Source organism: Equus asinus, chromosome 21 (genome assembly GCF_041296235.1).
Source record: "Equus asinus isolate D_3611 breed Donkey chromosome 21, EquAss-T2T_v2, whole genome shotgun sequence".
Taxonomy (NCBI): Eukaryota; Metazoa; Chordata; class Mammalia; order Perissodactyla; family Equidae; genus Equus; species Equus asinus.
The window spans coordinates 52,438,915-52,455,691 of record NC_091810.1 but is presented as its reverse complement, the minus strand read 5'-3'; the positions used below and the strand labels follow the sequence as shown (position 1 = coordinate 52,455,691).

The window sequence follows — 16,777 nt, the reverse complement described above, 5'->3', positions numbered from 1 at the left end:
AAGAAAGCTTATGAATGCACACTTTTAGCAAGCCTGACAAGGCTTTCGCTGTAAGTAGCTGTGCTGTCTAGGAAAAGAAATTGTTCTTACGTTATCAGTCTCTACATGCATCTTCAGAGAGGATGGTTTCCCTTAGCCCTGCAATTCTCAGCTTTCCATTTCTAGTTGCAAATCATCAACTCTGCTGATTGCTAGAAGCTGCAGCTGGTGACTCCCTACTCCCCACCCTCCTGAGCCACCCCACCAGTGACAGCACAGGCAGGGGTGGCCTGGCTTCCTTTCTGGTGTTTTTACCGGGTAGCTGTTTGTTCAGAACTCATAGAAGGCTTATCCCTCATCCCAGGCAGAGAGCAAGCCAGCCGTCTCCCCAAGACACACAGCTGGTGGGGCCGCCTTCTCCCGGAGCCTCTCACGCTGCCCTCCGCCGTGAGTATCTCCCTCCCTCCTCTTCTGTCCCGGTGTCACTTGTGCCCTCAGTTGTGTGCTGCCACGACGGCTCCTAGAATCCAAGCTTTCACTCATTTGTTCAGTGGTCATGAGCATCAGGTGCTTTGCTAGAAATGGCGAGGGAGGCAAAGGCGGATCAGGTGGTGCCCTCCCGGGCTTCCAGGGTGAGTAATGAGCCTCCCTCCCACCCACACACGTGAAGCTTAGGTTCAAGGCAGCCTGGTCTGTGATTTGTACCTTCATGGAGGGAGAAGCAGGTGCTAGGGACAGGTGAGAAGAAGGTGGCCATGGGTTGGGAGAGTGAAGTCCCCATGAGGTCCTTGGGTCTGAGAGATTGCCCCATGGAAAGGATGTATGGGGCAGCATTCTTTGTCGCAGTGAAAAGATTAGAAACTAGCAAACTTTGTAGCAAGAGCTGACTGGTTAAATGAACTGGGACATATGCAGACAATGGAATACTCAGCAGCCATCCAATCTGACGACACAGCTCCATGTGGAACTAGCATTAAAAGCGGTCCACGAAAGACTGGTCCCTAGAAAGCAAGATGGAAAATTGCTTGTGGGGTCTGATTCCCTTACCATTACGAGTGTGTGCGTGCGTGTGTGTGTGTGTGTGAGGTTGTGTCGCAGAGTAAAAGTCTAAAAGGATGTATCTCAGAAAGTTAACGATGGCTAACCCAGGTAAAGGGGTGTTTAAGGAGTTTTATTTTCTTCATTACATATGTTTGCTTTTTCGGGATTTTTTTTTGGTACGTTGTAAAAATGCTCCTTTCTAATCAGAACAAAGCAAAGCTACTTAACTTTAAATGACTCATCAAGGAGTACTGTTCGTCCTTTAAACATGCCCCCTCTTTAGTCCTCAATTAACCGTTGCTGCCTGGACGGCTGGCGTGTCAGGTGAGTTGGTGTGAGCGCTGAACTGGAAATCGGGTCCAGCAACCGGTCTGTGAGAGCCCGTCTCCTCCCTCCCTTCACTGAACAAACCAAAGTTAACCTGCCATTTCAACACCTGGAGTTCCACAGCCTCTCTCTTCCAATATCTGTCTATCTGCTCTGAAGCCCCCTGTGTGCATCCCACTCACAGGCTCGCACTGGGAAGCCCCCCAGCCCAGAGCTGTGACTACTGAGAGGTGGGATGGGGGCACCTGACCCAAGCTTGGTGAGCTGATGGTCTCATAGACAGCTCAGAGCCCCCGCTTTTGTGCAGGGTGAAGAAAGCAGAGCTACCAAAAAATGCAAGGGATGGTTCAGTCTCTGTGTAGCCAGTTGGATAAAGACCAAAGTAAGGCCCCGCGCTTCTGACTCACAGTGGTATCTGTATCCCATTCACAGGGCTACTTTGAGCAGTGGGGGCTGTGGATGTGGGAAGTTGCTGCATCCACAGTGGCTCCATCCTGATTTCAGGTTGGTTACTTAAGGACAGTAGAGAATAGAAAAATGACGATTGGATAGTAACGGGTTCCAGGCTAACTTTCTAATAGGGACTTTCCATTTTTGGAGAATTTGCAGCTGTCTCCCTTTCCTCTTCCTCCAAGGCCCCTGTACACACTTCACGCTTTCTGGCCTTTCTGCCTTCGTTGATATGTTTCCCTGCCCTGGAGCAGTGTTCTCCCCCTTCATTGCATGTCCCCATGCTCTCCAGCCTTCAAGGGCCAGTAAAAATGTCACCTCCTCAATGACGCACTCCTGGGTTTCCCCAGTGCTGGTGACACGACTTCCTTCTCCCAATTCCCAAAGCATTTCATAGCATTTACCATTGTTGGTATTTGCAGCCATGACGTATCTACTGTACCTGAGCGCAAGCTTCTTGAGGACATGGCTCCTGTCTTCTACAGTGTTTAAGCCAAGCAAGTGTATCAGGTGTCAAGGCACTCTGAGTAAGTGAGCTGTGGGATGAAGAGTGTTCCCTCCTTCTCATGTAGCTCTCTGACTTCTGCAAAGAGCAGTCAAGCACAGCACGGCACTAGACCCTCGACGCAAGCTCTTGCAGTCAGCGGGGCTATCCCCTCCACTTACAGACGAGGAGACCCAGGCTCAGGGAGGGCATGCCACTTCTTGCCAAGGTCCCACAGGCAGAAAGGGATGGACCAAGGGACAGACGGGGGCTTTCACTTCTGTCCATTGTGCTTCCTCCCACCTCACCCCACTTTGCTGCAAAACAGGGGCAGGCTTTTCAGATTTGAGCAGCCGCAGGGCCCATAATGAGGCCACACTGAGTGGTAAGGGGAGAGATTTGGGGCAGAGCTGAGTCAAACACCAGTGTGCTCCCAACAGACCGTTGAGAGGTGCCTTGCTTTCAGTATATTCTGTCATATGCGGGTTCCCCCCCCAACCCTGTGTTTTTCCCTCCTTCTCAGGGGCAAGAAGAAAACGAAAGCAATCTCTGAGACTTTGGGGTTTGTGGAAGAAAATATTTGAAAAGTATTCTGACAAAGAGTAGAGAGAAATAGAAAGGCCGCCAGCAGTGTCTTTGTCGGGGGGCGTCTAGGGAGGAACAGGTTTCATTTTTATTCTTCGGCTCTCTCCAAATTTTCTGAGCTAGGAACACATTGATAATGGAAGGAAGATCAACTTTGTATTTCACATTTCAAAAATTAGCCTCAGCGAATTTAATGACTAGACTTGTTTTTTTGGTGCTAGTTGCTTTCCAGGCTGGCTGGAGGAGGCTGTGAGTTCCTCCTTTGGACAAGTTCTGCAAACAGGTATAAGGAACAAAAGAGCACTGGGACTTAATTTTTTTAAAAAAACAAAAAAGCAGAGAAGTTATTTTTATGATAGTTCTTAAAATAAAATTTCATGCACAAAGTAAAATATTTAAATAGTTTACAAAACCTAAAAGAAAAAATGAAAGTCTCACTTTCCACTGGTCATTGTTGTTCAAGTTCCTTCCAGAAAATATTTCGGTATTGACCAGCAGCGAAGTGTGTAACCTGTTATATATGTTTTAAAAGATCATGCAACATAACTTCGACACCTTGCATTTTTACCTAATTATCTTGGTGACCTGCTTGTATTGGTGTGAGATCTATGTTATTCTATTTACTGGTTATATGTGGTTTATTGAATGGATGTATCAGAAGATTGCCAGTTGCTGGATATTTAGGTTGTTTCCAGTTTTTTTGTTCTGCAAAAAAAAAGAGGCTGCAACATATTCCTGTACATGTACCTTTATGTTCTTTTGTGAGAATGCCAGTCGGGCACGTTCCCAGCAGGTGCACTGCTAGGTCAGAGCTGTTATGTTTGGTAAATTTTGCCAGATTTGGATTAATCCTCCAAAAAAGGTCACAAACATTTATACTCCCCACAGCAGTGTAGAGGTCTTTCCCCAAACTTATCCTTATCATTATCAGCAATCCCTATTTTCAACCTAAAACTAGTTATAACTAACCACAGCCAAAGCCATTCTTTCTTCTTTATGCGGCTTCTTTCTTTGGGAATTCGTTTTCTCAGATATTATCTGATTAATATTCAGTCTCTTCATGTAAGTAAAAAGGAGGTGACATAAGCCACAGGTACTAGAAATACATGAAATGTTTTCTGATCAATGTCTCCAAACCCATACCCCCTTCTCCCCAAGCTGTAGTAAATTAGCTGAGTTGAGATCTTCCAAACTTAACTGGGCATTTAAAAAAATATTTCATTTTTTTAGAGCATGATTCAGAAAAAAAAAAATAGGGAGAGAGACAATGATAAAGTCAATGGGACAATATGTATGTGGGGGGAAATCCTTTGAGATGAGGTAAATATCCTGTTCCTCATCAAATGTTCACCCACTGACTTCAGCGTCCATTGGTGACTTTTCTAATTCCATCATTCCTTCTATATTTATTAATTGGCACTATAAGAAGAGCTTTCTCTGCTCATTTATTTATTTATTCATTTATGTTCCTCAATATGGGTTCATGAATCTTCATTTCATTGACTGTGCTATAATTATTGCTATCATTATTTAAGTTGATGCTCATATCGCCTCAGTTTGGCTAGTAGGAGCCTTGTCAAGTTGGCTCCTCTGTCTTTTTGATAAGTCTTCATGATCCTTTGAGCATGTTCTTGCTCAGGTTAGTCTTGTCATTTCCCTGCCTAGCTCTGGAATCAGACATTTCTCCAAGGAGTCCTGGTTCCTTTTGGTGGAGAAAGGTATTTAGAAACCAAGATCTGGGCACTAGGTGCTCATTCTACTGTGTCATTGCTATTAGGCCCTCTCTGCAGACAGAGCCAGGAAATACGTACATGAGACACAAACGCATATACATTTACACACAGATTACCTAGCTGTCTACCTATCTATCTAGCCATCCATCAATCTCATCTAATCTACTCTTAAAAAACACAAGTTCAGGGGCAAGCCTGGTGGTGTAGTGGTTAAGTTCACATGCTCTGCTTCAGCGGCCTGGGGTTTGCGGGTTCAGATCCTGGGCGTGGACCTACACACTGCTCATCAAGGAATGCTGTGGCAGCGTCCCACCTACAAAATAGAGGAACACTGGCACGGATGTTAGCTCAGGGTCAATCTTCCTCACAAAAACGAAAACCAAAACAAGAAACCACGGGTTCATCCTGAGCCCTCAGTTTCTGTAGAACAGCACAAGGCACTTCTGAGAAGCTGCTGGCAGGAAGGCTGCAGGAGGCAGCTCTGGCTGCCTTTCCCCTTGCCTGCTAACAGCTACATATGATTCTGAGGAGAGAAGAAACCCAGAAGGTTTTCATCAGATGTCGCTTTTTTCTCTTTCTTCACTTCAACCACTTTATTGAGGTCCAACTACAATAAACTGCAAATATCTGAAGTGCAGAATCTAAGCTCTGACGTACATCCACGCCTGTAAAGCCATCACACTGCATACAGTGAGCCTTCCGAAGCCTCCTTTGCGCCCTGGCACCCCTCCTGGACTCCTGCCCTGCCCTCCCCTTCTCCCTTCTGCCAGGAAACCACTCAGCTGCTTTCTGTCACTGTAGATGAGTTTGTGTTTTCTGGAATTTTATATAAGTAGAATCACACAGTATGTACTTTTTTTTGGTCTGGCTTCTTCACTTAGCATAATGATTTTGAGATTCATGCACGTTGCCGTGTGTATCCGTCGCTCATTCCTGTTCCATTGTATGGATGTTACAGTTTCTTATCCATTCATGACACCCAATGGACATCTCGCTGGTTTCCAGTAGTTGGTTATTACAAATAAAGCTGCTTGGAACACTCGTAAGTCCGTCTTTGTGTGGACATACGATTGCACTTTTCTTAGGTAAATATTTAGGAGTGGGATGATTAGATCACAGGGTAGGTTTATATTTAACTTTTTAAGAAACTGAAAAACGGTTTCCCAACATGGCTGTACCACACGTTCAACACAAGTGATGTGTTGAAAACCACTGCACTTTCAGAAAGCAGGGTGAGCCGTGACCTTGTGTTACGGAAAGGACAACAACAGGTTAGGAACGGATTTATGAAGGAGTGTAGTTTCTTCTAGAACCTCGGAGTGTAGTGCTGGACATCTTTCTTTGAAATATACTTCCTAGAGGGGTAAAAGGAAATGCTTGGCTCAGGCACAGACCCCTTCCTTGAAGAGAGTCAGGCTGTTGTTCCCTTGGTCCAATAGGAGTGGGTTTTACAGAGATTCGAAACACGTGGAGACAACAGCAAGCGTTATTTCAGTCAGCTCGGGGCCCCTTGCTTTGGGCACTACCTTTGCTTTGGTAAACAGCCCTGGATCTTCCTTCTCCTGCTGGAGTCAGGGGTACAGAGAACATATGGCCCATTTTCCTGCCCTGAGCTTGTAAACGAGTGTGCAGGTAGGCGCTGGGTGCTGGGCCCCTCTGAAAGAGGGACCCCAATGCTGGCAGAAGCCACCCCACCCCCGTGTTCCTGTACCTGGTTACCGAGACGCCCTTCCCCTGTGGAGTCCAGGCCCAGAGCATTCTCAAATCAACTGCTGCCCTGTGATCTTTAGGAATCCCTGCTTGATAAAATGGGGGGCTGGGGGCATTCAGCAAAACAGACCCTGATAGAGAAGTTGAGTCAAGAGAAAATGAACTAATGGAAACGGACGTGCTGGGCAAATGGTAAAGCCCCCGGGGTTCTCAGAGGAGGGGTCTTTCATTTCTATGGAAACAACCAAGATGATTTTGCAATCTAGACCACTTGACTTGACATCACTATGACAGAGATTGTAACTCTTGCTTGAGATTTTTTTTTTTCATGAGAACAAACAGATTTAACATTGAATCTCCATCTTAGGTGTTTATTACTATTCATTGACAAGTCAATCCTCTTTTTTATTTCTGTCCTCTCTTTCCAGAAGCAAGTTTGCATCTGACCCACCATGGCCCCCACAGAATTCACAGTGAGTACAGCCACGCTCCTCAAAATGCACTCTCTTCTGGCCTCATTTGGGGGTGTGGGAAGGAATCCACTGTGGGGGAGGATTTCTCTGTGTGGTTTCCCAGGGTAAGATCTCTGCTCAGCAGTGTTCCATACAGGGCTGGTCAATGCGCTGTGCAGAGGGCTTTGCACACGCCGAGCGCCAGATGTGCTTAGGGGTATGTTGTGAAGGCAGAGGAAAATGCTATTTTGCATTTTATTAATATGTAAGGATTTTTATGATCTTTAACTAGGATGTGCTTAGTTCCATGTGTCTGTTCTGAAATTCAGACAAAAGAGGGCAAGAGAGCATCCATTTAATTTCTTTTTAAAAGACCGATGGTGGGCACCTTAGTTGTATTTCTTACGTAACATTACGAAGGCTTTACAAAAAACACATAATGGTATATATTTTTCTGAAAGAGACAAAGAGGCTAACAAAATTTAGTGAAGTCATTACCCAGAGAATCATTTGTGGTTTTATAGCCAAATGTAATCAATTATAGAATCAAATAAAATTCTTATGCTTTTGCTATATTCATAAATGCCTCACAAAAATATTGAAAGGTTTTAATTTTGCTTTTCTCAAAGGGAAATCTGAGTTTTACATGTAGATAACTGGAATCAAGCCATCTTAGCGGAGCTAACAAACTGCCCTCTCAGTACATTATAGGTTTCCCTGGTCTGTGGAGAGCTGTGGTTGGAATGGTTGACCTCAAGTAAATCATTCATGCTATGCTAATGATGTTTAGAATTGCATATGTACAGTCGCATATCCATAACAACAAAAAAAGATAATGAATTTAGTCCTGGTGAGGCAATGAGGTAAGTCTATTTTCCTGACCGGACTTAGACCCCTCCGTTCTCCTTAGTTAGAACTTGCCCTTCATCCCTGATGCGGTGGAAACAGCCAGGTTGGGGCGGCAGAGCCGGGGCAGCTCCGGAGACTGTCCGTCATTCGGTCTTCTCATTTGGGATCTTGGAAAATATCCAAACTCTGCAAGGCAGCCCCATGGAGGAAAAAATGCACCCCAATAATGACCTTCTGTGGTCAGAGGCGCCCAGCACCATTTAAATGCAGAAAAGATGGGACCACTGTGGCCCCGACTCCCACATTCTTTGGGAAATGGCTATGAGGGTGCTCTCAGTGCTCTCGGCTTCACTGGGTGGCTTCCTGTGGATGAATGTCAAAGGCACCGAGAATCAAGTCTCACTGTTGGGTTTAATACTTCCCCAAGTGTAGGGTAGAGTGTCCTGGCAGTAGCTCCTGCCAACGCCAACTGCCACTGCTCCTAAGGAATTCACTTCCTGCCCTGCCCCCATCTTCCCTCTTATCCCATCCCCCTACCCAGGGACCCACCTTGCTGCTAGGCAAGAATGGGGGACACAGCCTTGTAGGACACAGCCTTTGCCCTCTGCCCTGTCCTCTTCTCAGAGGTGGGAATGAGGCGGCCTGGAGCTGGTGGAGGTTTCCAGAGATAACAGGAGTCAGTGAGGAAGGCCTCAGAAAGCTCTGGAGACCTTCTTCCTCCTCCAGTAGCTGCACAACCCTGGATGCTTGGGCTGTTGCTTCCGAGTACAAGGGTTCCCTAGGGGAGGAGGACACACCTGCATGGGAGCCAGGGCCTGTGGTACTGGGTAGAGCCTGCCAGGGCCATCAGTGGACAGGCAGGCCCCTTGCCCTGGCTGTGCACTGAGGTTTGCCCCCAGCGAAAGGCAGCTCCTGGCTGCTCTGGGCTGAGGAAGGCGCCAGGTGTCCTCTGCTGCTCCATGGTCTTCGGGGGAGGTGGGGGGGAATGGCACTTGACAGCTGCTCTGTCTGGGCGTCCCGAGTGCTGGGCACCCAGATGCTGCAGCTCAGATTTGTCCTGGCCACTTCGACAACATCAGAACATGGAGAGCAGGGCTTTGGGTTCGAAGGGGTTAAAAGTGCCCCAGGTTAAGACTGAGAGGGTGGGGGTTGGCCTGACCTTGACCTCCCCCCAGCGGCTGAGGGCTTTGTGCAGAACATTTCTATTCCTCTCCTCTGTCTCATCTTCTCTAAGACAAGGGGGTTGGACCTGGTGGTCTTTAAGATCTCAAAATCATTCTAAACCTGTTGAGGTTTCAAAATTTTTATCCTGAGCAGAAACAAAAGCCTGTGTGAGAAGGAGGAAGCAGCCCCCGTAGCCGAGTCCTGGGCCGGCCACTTGGCACGCTGCTGCACACATTCCCTTCTTTACTCAAATCTATGACTGCTGTGCACGAATTTTTTTCCCTTGATCAAAATGCTACAAATCATCCAAAATAAATGAAATAAATCCCCAAATTAAGTAGCCCCTACTACTCCTTAGGAGTGGTACAGCTGTCCCACAATGCGCCCTGGCTCGGTGCTGCCCTGGCTCTGAGCTGTGGAGCTGCCGTCAAGACCTGCGAGCAGCAAACAGCCCTCGCGCTCTCCCGGCCCACCTCACCCCGGCCCATCTGCCGGCCTCACGGGAGGGCCCGGCCCGGGGCTGGGGAGCTTGCCAGTGTCCTGCTCCATTTCTGTGTCCATCATCCACACAAATGGGGTCCTTTGGAAGTCATTTCCTTGCCTGACACATAGACTGCGCTCAGTAAGTATTTGTGGGATGAATGAACAATTACACTGTAAACGTGCCATTGTCTCAGTCCAGGCAGGAATGAGACAGTCACATTTTCACAAAGACGCCGTCCTGGCCAGGTCCGGGCCTCTCCTTCCCCTAACACTGATCACTCCTCACGCGAAAGAAGAATTGACATCTAGCTCAGACTTCTGTGAATAGTGGTGTAGCTTTGGTAAAGACTTCATGTTTTTAAGAAGGTCTGAGAACGACATAGTTTGGTAAGAAACACAGTAAGAGAAACCTTCGGTAAGGATATTTCTAGACATTTCAATAAGATATGAATGAGAATTGGTCAGCCCCTTCAGAGAGGAGGGCCAGGACATTTTCTAGGAACAAGAGGGCCCTGTCTAACCCTATCCCTGCCCACTTCATGTTCCATCACAGACTGGAGGCACTTTAGGAGGACACGTACAACAGAATAGGAAAAAAAAAGTAAATTAAAATGGGGTCAGAGGAAATTGATTGAATAGGGAGAAAAGACCGAGAGGAGTTAGAGCTGGGGTTCCATCCTAAAGCTGTGCTGTCCGGTGAGGCAGCCACCAGCCATATGGCCTGTTGAGCACCTGAAATGTGGCTGCTCCAGTTGCGATGTGCTGTCATGTAAAATACACTCAGTTTACACACAAGGATGTAAAATAGCCCAATAATTTTTATATTGCTTATATAATGAAAGGATAATATTTTAGCTATGTTAGGTTTCAATAAAATACATTATTAAAATGAGTTCCACTTGTTTCTTTTTACTTCTTTAATGTGGCTACTAGAAAATGCAAACTTAACCTGTGGTTTGCCTTATATTTCTAGTAGACGGTGCTGGTCTAAAAAGGTCTTGTCTGGTTACTGTAATTGGGCTATAAATTTGGCTGAGCTTCCCAATTTAAAAAGGGAATCCAGATCAGTCATAAAATTCATATGGTTCATGAGAAAAAAAACCCTCACCTGTTCTTCAGGAGAGATAAAAGTCTTTCTTTATACCTTCTGTGGATTTAAATGCCAAATAAAGGTCTAGGGTAGGTCTTAATGTGCAGGACGCAGGGCTATACGGACAAGACCCTTGAGACCCCTCCCCCTCAGCAGAGAGAGTGGGCTGCACAGGGCAGCACCTTAGATCTCACCTCACTGCAGACCCTGGGAATAAAGCCAGGGCAGCATGCGGGAAGTCACTCTATGAAGTGCTCACGCTAGATGGCTCCAGCGTGTGCTCTCCGATGGAACATGGGGTAGAAAGTGTGTGGATTTCAGGTCTTTTGCTCATCTTCTCTCCAGATCTTTTCCTGGCCCAGGCTGTGAGAACAGCCTTGGTAGGTAGCTTCTCCAGCAAGAGCAGTGTCTCTAGGACACAACACCGAGAGCAAGGAGGCTGGAAGGACTGGCTTTGCAACCTCCGAATTCCTCCTGGAAGCCTGGTGTCCGTCATGTGAAAAAGGGACCTGCCCTGACCTGGAAGCTCAAGGGTTAAATATAGCAGCAGGTATTCCAAAGGTAGTGAATAAAACACATTGGTAAATATTGACATGTGCATCTCCTGGGAGATTTTCAAAGGATTCTGTGTCTAAGATCCAGAGGACATTTACCCAGCAGGCATGTACAAAGCTATGACCATGAGTCCTGACAGGAGTGGGACATGTTTATCCAGGATTCCTCTAGCCTGGGACGTGAACTCTTGCTCTGTTAGCCTCATTAAGATGGCCAAAGCTTTGAACTTGTAAAGATGGTATAGGCTCACCTTGGTCTTCTCAACAAATGCGGTCTTGACAAAATTTATACAAATTCAGTTTTTTTGTGAGTAAATAAAACCACTTTTAAAACATGCCTGGGGAGTTCCTAACTAAATATAATTCTATGCTGAAGCACTGGGTCCTCCAACCCTCACCCAACAAGAAAACACACTCCTTGTGCTTCAGGCGGGATGCAGTGACCTCCTACCAGGCTGTGGAGACAGTGGGGTCTCTCGGGACACTGGGACTGCCTGAGGTCCCCTCTGTGAGACCCTTTGGGCTGCATCTGTGAATGGGGATGCTGTTTGCCTCCCTACCTCACAGCCTTGGGCTCATTCTCATGTGAGAGTCTATTAAAGCTATCTGACCAAAAAAAAAGTGAAAAAACAAACCCCTATGAAAGCAGTTTCATGCCTACTCATCATGTGGATTCACAGTTGACACCTGCTCGTCTGCATGGTTTTACTGACTTTCCTCCAAAACGTCATCCTCCCAACCTCTTACATCTACAGTGATCCCCATTTTTGGGTCTCCGCGCCCTTCATATTCTTCTTTCCGCCCGAAGAGTGCTTCTTTTTGCTCAAAGTCTACTCAGACCCCACCTCTTAGGGGATGACCTTCCCAGGGGGCCATGACCATGCCTGGCACCCACGTCCAGCTTTGGCCAAATTCTCCTGGCATCTTCACTAAAATATGTATCACCCATGAGCTCTGTCCTTCCAACAGACTCGCTTTCCAGACAATGGCCAAGGCTGGAAGGGAAATCTTTAAATGTAAACTGAGAACGGATGAATCAGGCCTGAGGATGAAGCACACAGAAAACAGGGAGAGTTTTGCTCAGCTCTTCCAGCAGCGGGCCATTTCTAGCTGCCTGGTCCTAAAGAGCCATCTCCTAGATCCAGTCCCCAAGGGTCCCCCTCTTTGCAGTAGAAGTATCTCTTGGTCACACGCTACAGGCAGAGTCTGGACTAGATTCCAGATTTTCCTAGTTGTAGTCCAAGTCAACTTGGGTGTCCTCCCTGGGGTCCTCCTGGTACTTCCTACCAGCCAGGGCCCAAATGGAATGGACTCAGCCCCTCAGGTCTTGATGAGAGCTTCAGAAGTCAGGAGACAACAGCCTCTTGACACCTACTGCCGTTTAACAGTCAACTCAGTGTGTCCTGATATTTTAATAAGCACTCAACAAACATACGCAAGAGGTCCCATGCTCAAATACGTTTAGGAAACATTGTTGAACAAAATTCAAAAGTTTCTGAAGGACTTAGCAGAATCTTTGCTACTCTAATGTGCCATTAAAATAAAACAAGTTCTGCAGGCCTTTTCAGAGGCTTGGATACGCTCACAGGCATTGTGAATTTCAAAGAAGGTGATATGCAGAGATTCTCAACTATTTAACCATTCATATTCCACCCCAAACATGGTTTGGGAAATGCTGGTTGAAGCTATTAGAATCAGATGGAAATTATAACTTATATAGATGGGGAGAACCCAGCTAACAGAAAGCTGGCAGAGGATATTGTATTATTTCGCTATGAATAGTTAAATATGTAAACTAAATATTTATACTTAAATATTTAATATGTAAAACAGAATAAAAATCGATTGTGGATTTGAGGTTACTTCTAGTCCAAATGCATCCAGACGAATTGAACAACTGTTGCATTTGTCTGAAGAGAAATAAAGGTAGAGATGAGATTTGGCAAGGAGTGTGCCTCAGGGCGAGGGAGCTAGAGCTGGTGGTCCCTGGGGGAATGTGGGAGCCCTACAGGGAGCTCTGGGTGGGGAGTGAGGGCGTCTGAGGAGCTGTGAGCACCGCTTTGGGAAGTGGCAGACGCAGGACCGAGTCTCCACTCCATGTCGAAGCCCTCTCCTCCATTCCCTCCCATCCCAGGCTTGTCTCAAGGGCTCCTGTCTGAGTTCTCATCTCCAGCCCTTATTTCCTCCTCCCCTAGCAGGGGTTCTAGGATGGCTTCCGGGGCAGGAACCCACTGAAATTGTAATGAGGGTGTGTGTGTGTGCACACGCTCATTGTGAAGGTGTGTGCTCATGTGTCTGAAAGTGTGGGTATGCGTGAGTGTGCATGTGTGTGAGTGTACACATGTGTGCATGCCAGCGTTAGTGTAGGCATGTTTGTGCGCATGTGGGTGTGTCTGTAAATGCGTGTGTTCATTGTGTGTTTGTGTGTACGTATGTGTACTTGTGAGGGTTGGCTTCATGGGTGTTCGACTTGTACAGTTGCACAGGTCTCCGTGCTTAGAAGTGCCACTTGCCTGACTTACTCCTCTGCTTTCTTGAAATTCTTAACAAATTTTGAACAAGGGACTCTGAAAATCACGTATCCTGTTCTGGTGCTTGTGTATGTGCATGGCTGTGAGAGTGTACGAGTGTGAGTGTGTAGGTGTGGACGTGCGCATGTGTGATGTATGTTGGTGCTTCTGGAGTAGAGGGCTTTCAGAAGACTCAGAGGGATCTGGACCCGGAAAAGTTTAAGAGCCCTGAGGATCTTTTTGGGAGGGTGGAATAGAGGGGAGAGGGATGATCAGATTCCTTCTCTTAGTTTGATAAAAGTTCGTGCCCATCAGTGGTCCTGAAGCACTCTTTCCTACCCTGTCAGAGCATTCATCACGCATCCTGTAATTGGTCACTTGTTTGTATGCCCCGTCTACGAGTAGGTAAGTTCCATGAGAGCAGGAACCACGTCTGACTCATTCACCACCGTATCTTTCACATGCATACAGCACCTGATATATCGTAGGTGCTTAATAAATATTTGTGGAATAAATATATCCATTATGATCTAAGCGGATGCTCTCAGAATTCCCACTTTCTACAGACATATTTCTTTTGTCCTATCATAGCCATTTAGGATTGGAAGGGTCAAGTGCTCCATGCCTCTGCCATCAGACAGGACCTCTAAGATTGTCCTTGACCTAATGCCGTTTTGTGTCTCCTTGTAGATGCTTAACCTTGATATGTCCGAAGACTACATCTATCACTCCACATATTCTGTGGATGACTATGCAAACTTCAACTTCACTGACTTATTCTGTAAGAAGAACAACGTCAGGCAGTTCGCCAGCTACTTCCTCCCACCCTTGTACTGGCTCGTGTTCATCGTGGGTGCCTTGGGCAACAGTCTGGTCATCCTTGTCTACTGGTACTGCACAAGAGTGAAGACCATGACCGACATGTTCCTTTTGAATTTGGCCATCGCTGACCTTCTCTTCCTTGTCACTCTTCCCTTCTGGGCCATTGCTGCTGCTGACCAGTGGAAATTCCAGACCTTCATGTGCAAAGTGGTAAACAGCATGTACAAGATGAACTTCTACAGCTGTGTGCTGCTGATCATGTGCATCAGCGTGGACAGGTACATCGCCATTGCTCAGGCCATGAAAGCACAGACCTGGAGGCAGAAAAGGCTTCTGTACAGCAAAATGGTTTGCTTTACTGTCTGGGTGGTAGCAGCCATGCTCTGCATCCCAGAAATCCTGTACAGCCAAATCAAGGAGGAATCTGACATTACCATCTGCACCATGGTTTACCCTAGTGATGAGAGTACCAAACTGAAGTCGACTGTCTTGACCCTGAAGGTGATCCTGGGGTTCTTCCTTCCCTTTGTAGTCATGGCTTGCTGCTACACCATCATTATTCACACTCTCATTCAAGCCAAGAAGTCATCCAAGCACAAGGCCCTGAGGGTGACCATCACTGTCCTTACTGTCTTCATCTTATCTCAGTTCCCCTATAATTGTGTTCTGTTGGTGCAGACCATTGACGCCTATGCCATGTTCATTTCCAGTTGTGCCATTTCCACCAACATTGACATCTGCTTCCAGGTCACTCAAACCATTGCCTTTTTCCACAGTTGCCTGAACCCTGTTCTCTACGTTTTTGTGGGTGAGAGATTCCGCCGGGATCTTGTGAAAACCCTGAAGAACTTTGGTTGCATCAGCCAGGCTCAGTGGGTTTCGTTTACAAGGAGAGAGGGAAGCTTGAAGCTGTCTTCTATGTTGCTGGAGACAACCTCGGGAGCTCTCTCCCTCTGAGGGGTTGTCTATGAGGTGGGTGGTCCTTTCGGAAGTAATTAGAAATACGGATATAGCTTCCCCACTGATAGGACCAAAGGGAAACCAAAGAAGGAAAAGGAAGTGAGAAAAAGAAAAAAAAAATCAGAAAGAGATGAATTTGGACAACATTATTACTTTTGGTCAGAATGTGCCAAGCCAGAGTTTTCAAAATTGACCGGCCATCCCAGGAGACTGCTGATTGGCTCCCGACTGTAATAACTGCAGTTTTCAAAGGAGGACTAACGAACAGCATTGCAGACTATCCTGGCTCTGCCATTTGCCCGAGTGTTAACGTGGTTGACCTCTGGAGGGGTCTTTGATTTTCTCAGTGCACTGTGAATTGCTGTGGGTTCAGTTCTGATGCCACCCCTTACAAGAGGGGACACAGAAGCACTGGCCACTGCCATAGTCCATGAAAGCACAAGGTTTCATGGAAACTTCCATCTTGGAGAATTTCTGGTTTTGGGGCCTGATACCCAGGCCAGGCTTTATAGATTCTTGATCTAGAATCTTTCCAAACAACCTGAGATTTAATTCCCCTCTGGTCTCCTTGATCTGTTCTGGGCCAGCGAGGGTCCTTTTTCCTGTTTTGAACCTATTGACAGGACTGATCAGTGAGTCCCTGGGGCAACTGACCATGCCAGCAAGTCATCTGGATTCTGTTGGCTTCAACCCGTTTCTGAGTCCTGCTGGAGGTTCTGTGATTCCACACCCAGCTCCGGGGTTGACCTGGGCAAGGATTCAGCCCGTCCACCGGTGTCGTGGAAGTGGTCCTCTCAGTCGGTGCTGGCAGACTAAGAGCTGAGTTGGTGGGACCGGCCCTGGCTCTGTTTTGGGCTCACTCCGTCGGGTGCCTTTTGTATCGGTCTGCTCTGTCTGCTCCCTGTAAAATGGGTTGGCCTCTTGGCCTTCTTGTTTCTGAGGCCGCTGGAGTGATATTTGCCTCCACACTTCTTTCGTACTGTACAGTGCTAACATGTTGAGAAGCTTTCAACTTAGATCTTAGGCTAAAAAAAAAGTAGTATAATTCACTTTTGCTTTGTGTCTTTCTTTTAGCCCTTTGGCAAATTTATCACATTTAAAGACATTTTATATATTAGAAAAGTGCTTTTTAATGACCATTTAAAAATATCCATGACTTGTCACTTTCTTTGCCATCTCTGTGTTTTAAATGTGTACAATTATAGGTCAAATAGCCATATTGGAGTATGAAGAATAAGAGACTGTGATAAGGAAATAAAATCTCCAAAATACCTTAAGACAACCTTGGCTGGCCAGTTTTTCTCTGTCCTCTGGTCAAACTCACTTCCCAAGTGTCCCCAGTTGGCCCAGACTATCAGTGCGGCGCCATCAACCACCCCAGCTTTGCCACTTGCTCCAGAGGAAGCATCTGACCTTCCCAGGTTGCTGTCAGTTACTTTGGTTTCAGTGCCAAGGCCATCCCTTCCAAAGAGGACACAAAAGTAATGGACTCCGCCACATTATCCTTCTCCCTGCCCACTTCTAGAGTACATGTTAGTGAGAAATAAAGTGAGTAGAAAATGGGCAGCAGCAGGGAGAGCCGGG

The 16,777-nt window shown here is 46.7% G+C and overlaps 1 protein-coding gene across 1 annotated transcript; it reads left to right on the top strand.

Moving 5' to 3' along the window:
- Positions 1-254: 254 nt before the first annotated feature.
- CCR9 (C-C motif chemokine receptor 9) lies at positions 255-16,473 on the top strand. The gene is made up of 3 exons (XM_014852428.3): positions 255-426; positions 6,738-6,782; positions 14,102-16,473. Exons 2-3 carry the CDS (start codon positions 6,762-6,764, stop codon positions 15,188-15,190), a joined length of 1,110 nt encoding a protein of 369 aa, XP_014707914.1. The 5' UTR covers positions 255-426; positions 6,738-6,761; the 3' UTR covers positions 15,191-16,473.
- Positions 16,474-16,777: the final 304 nt, after the last annotated feature.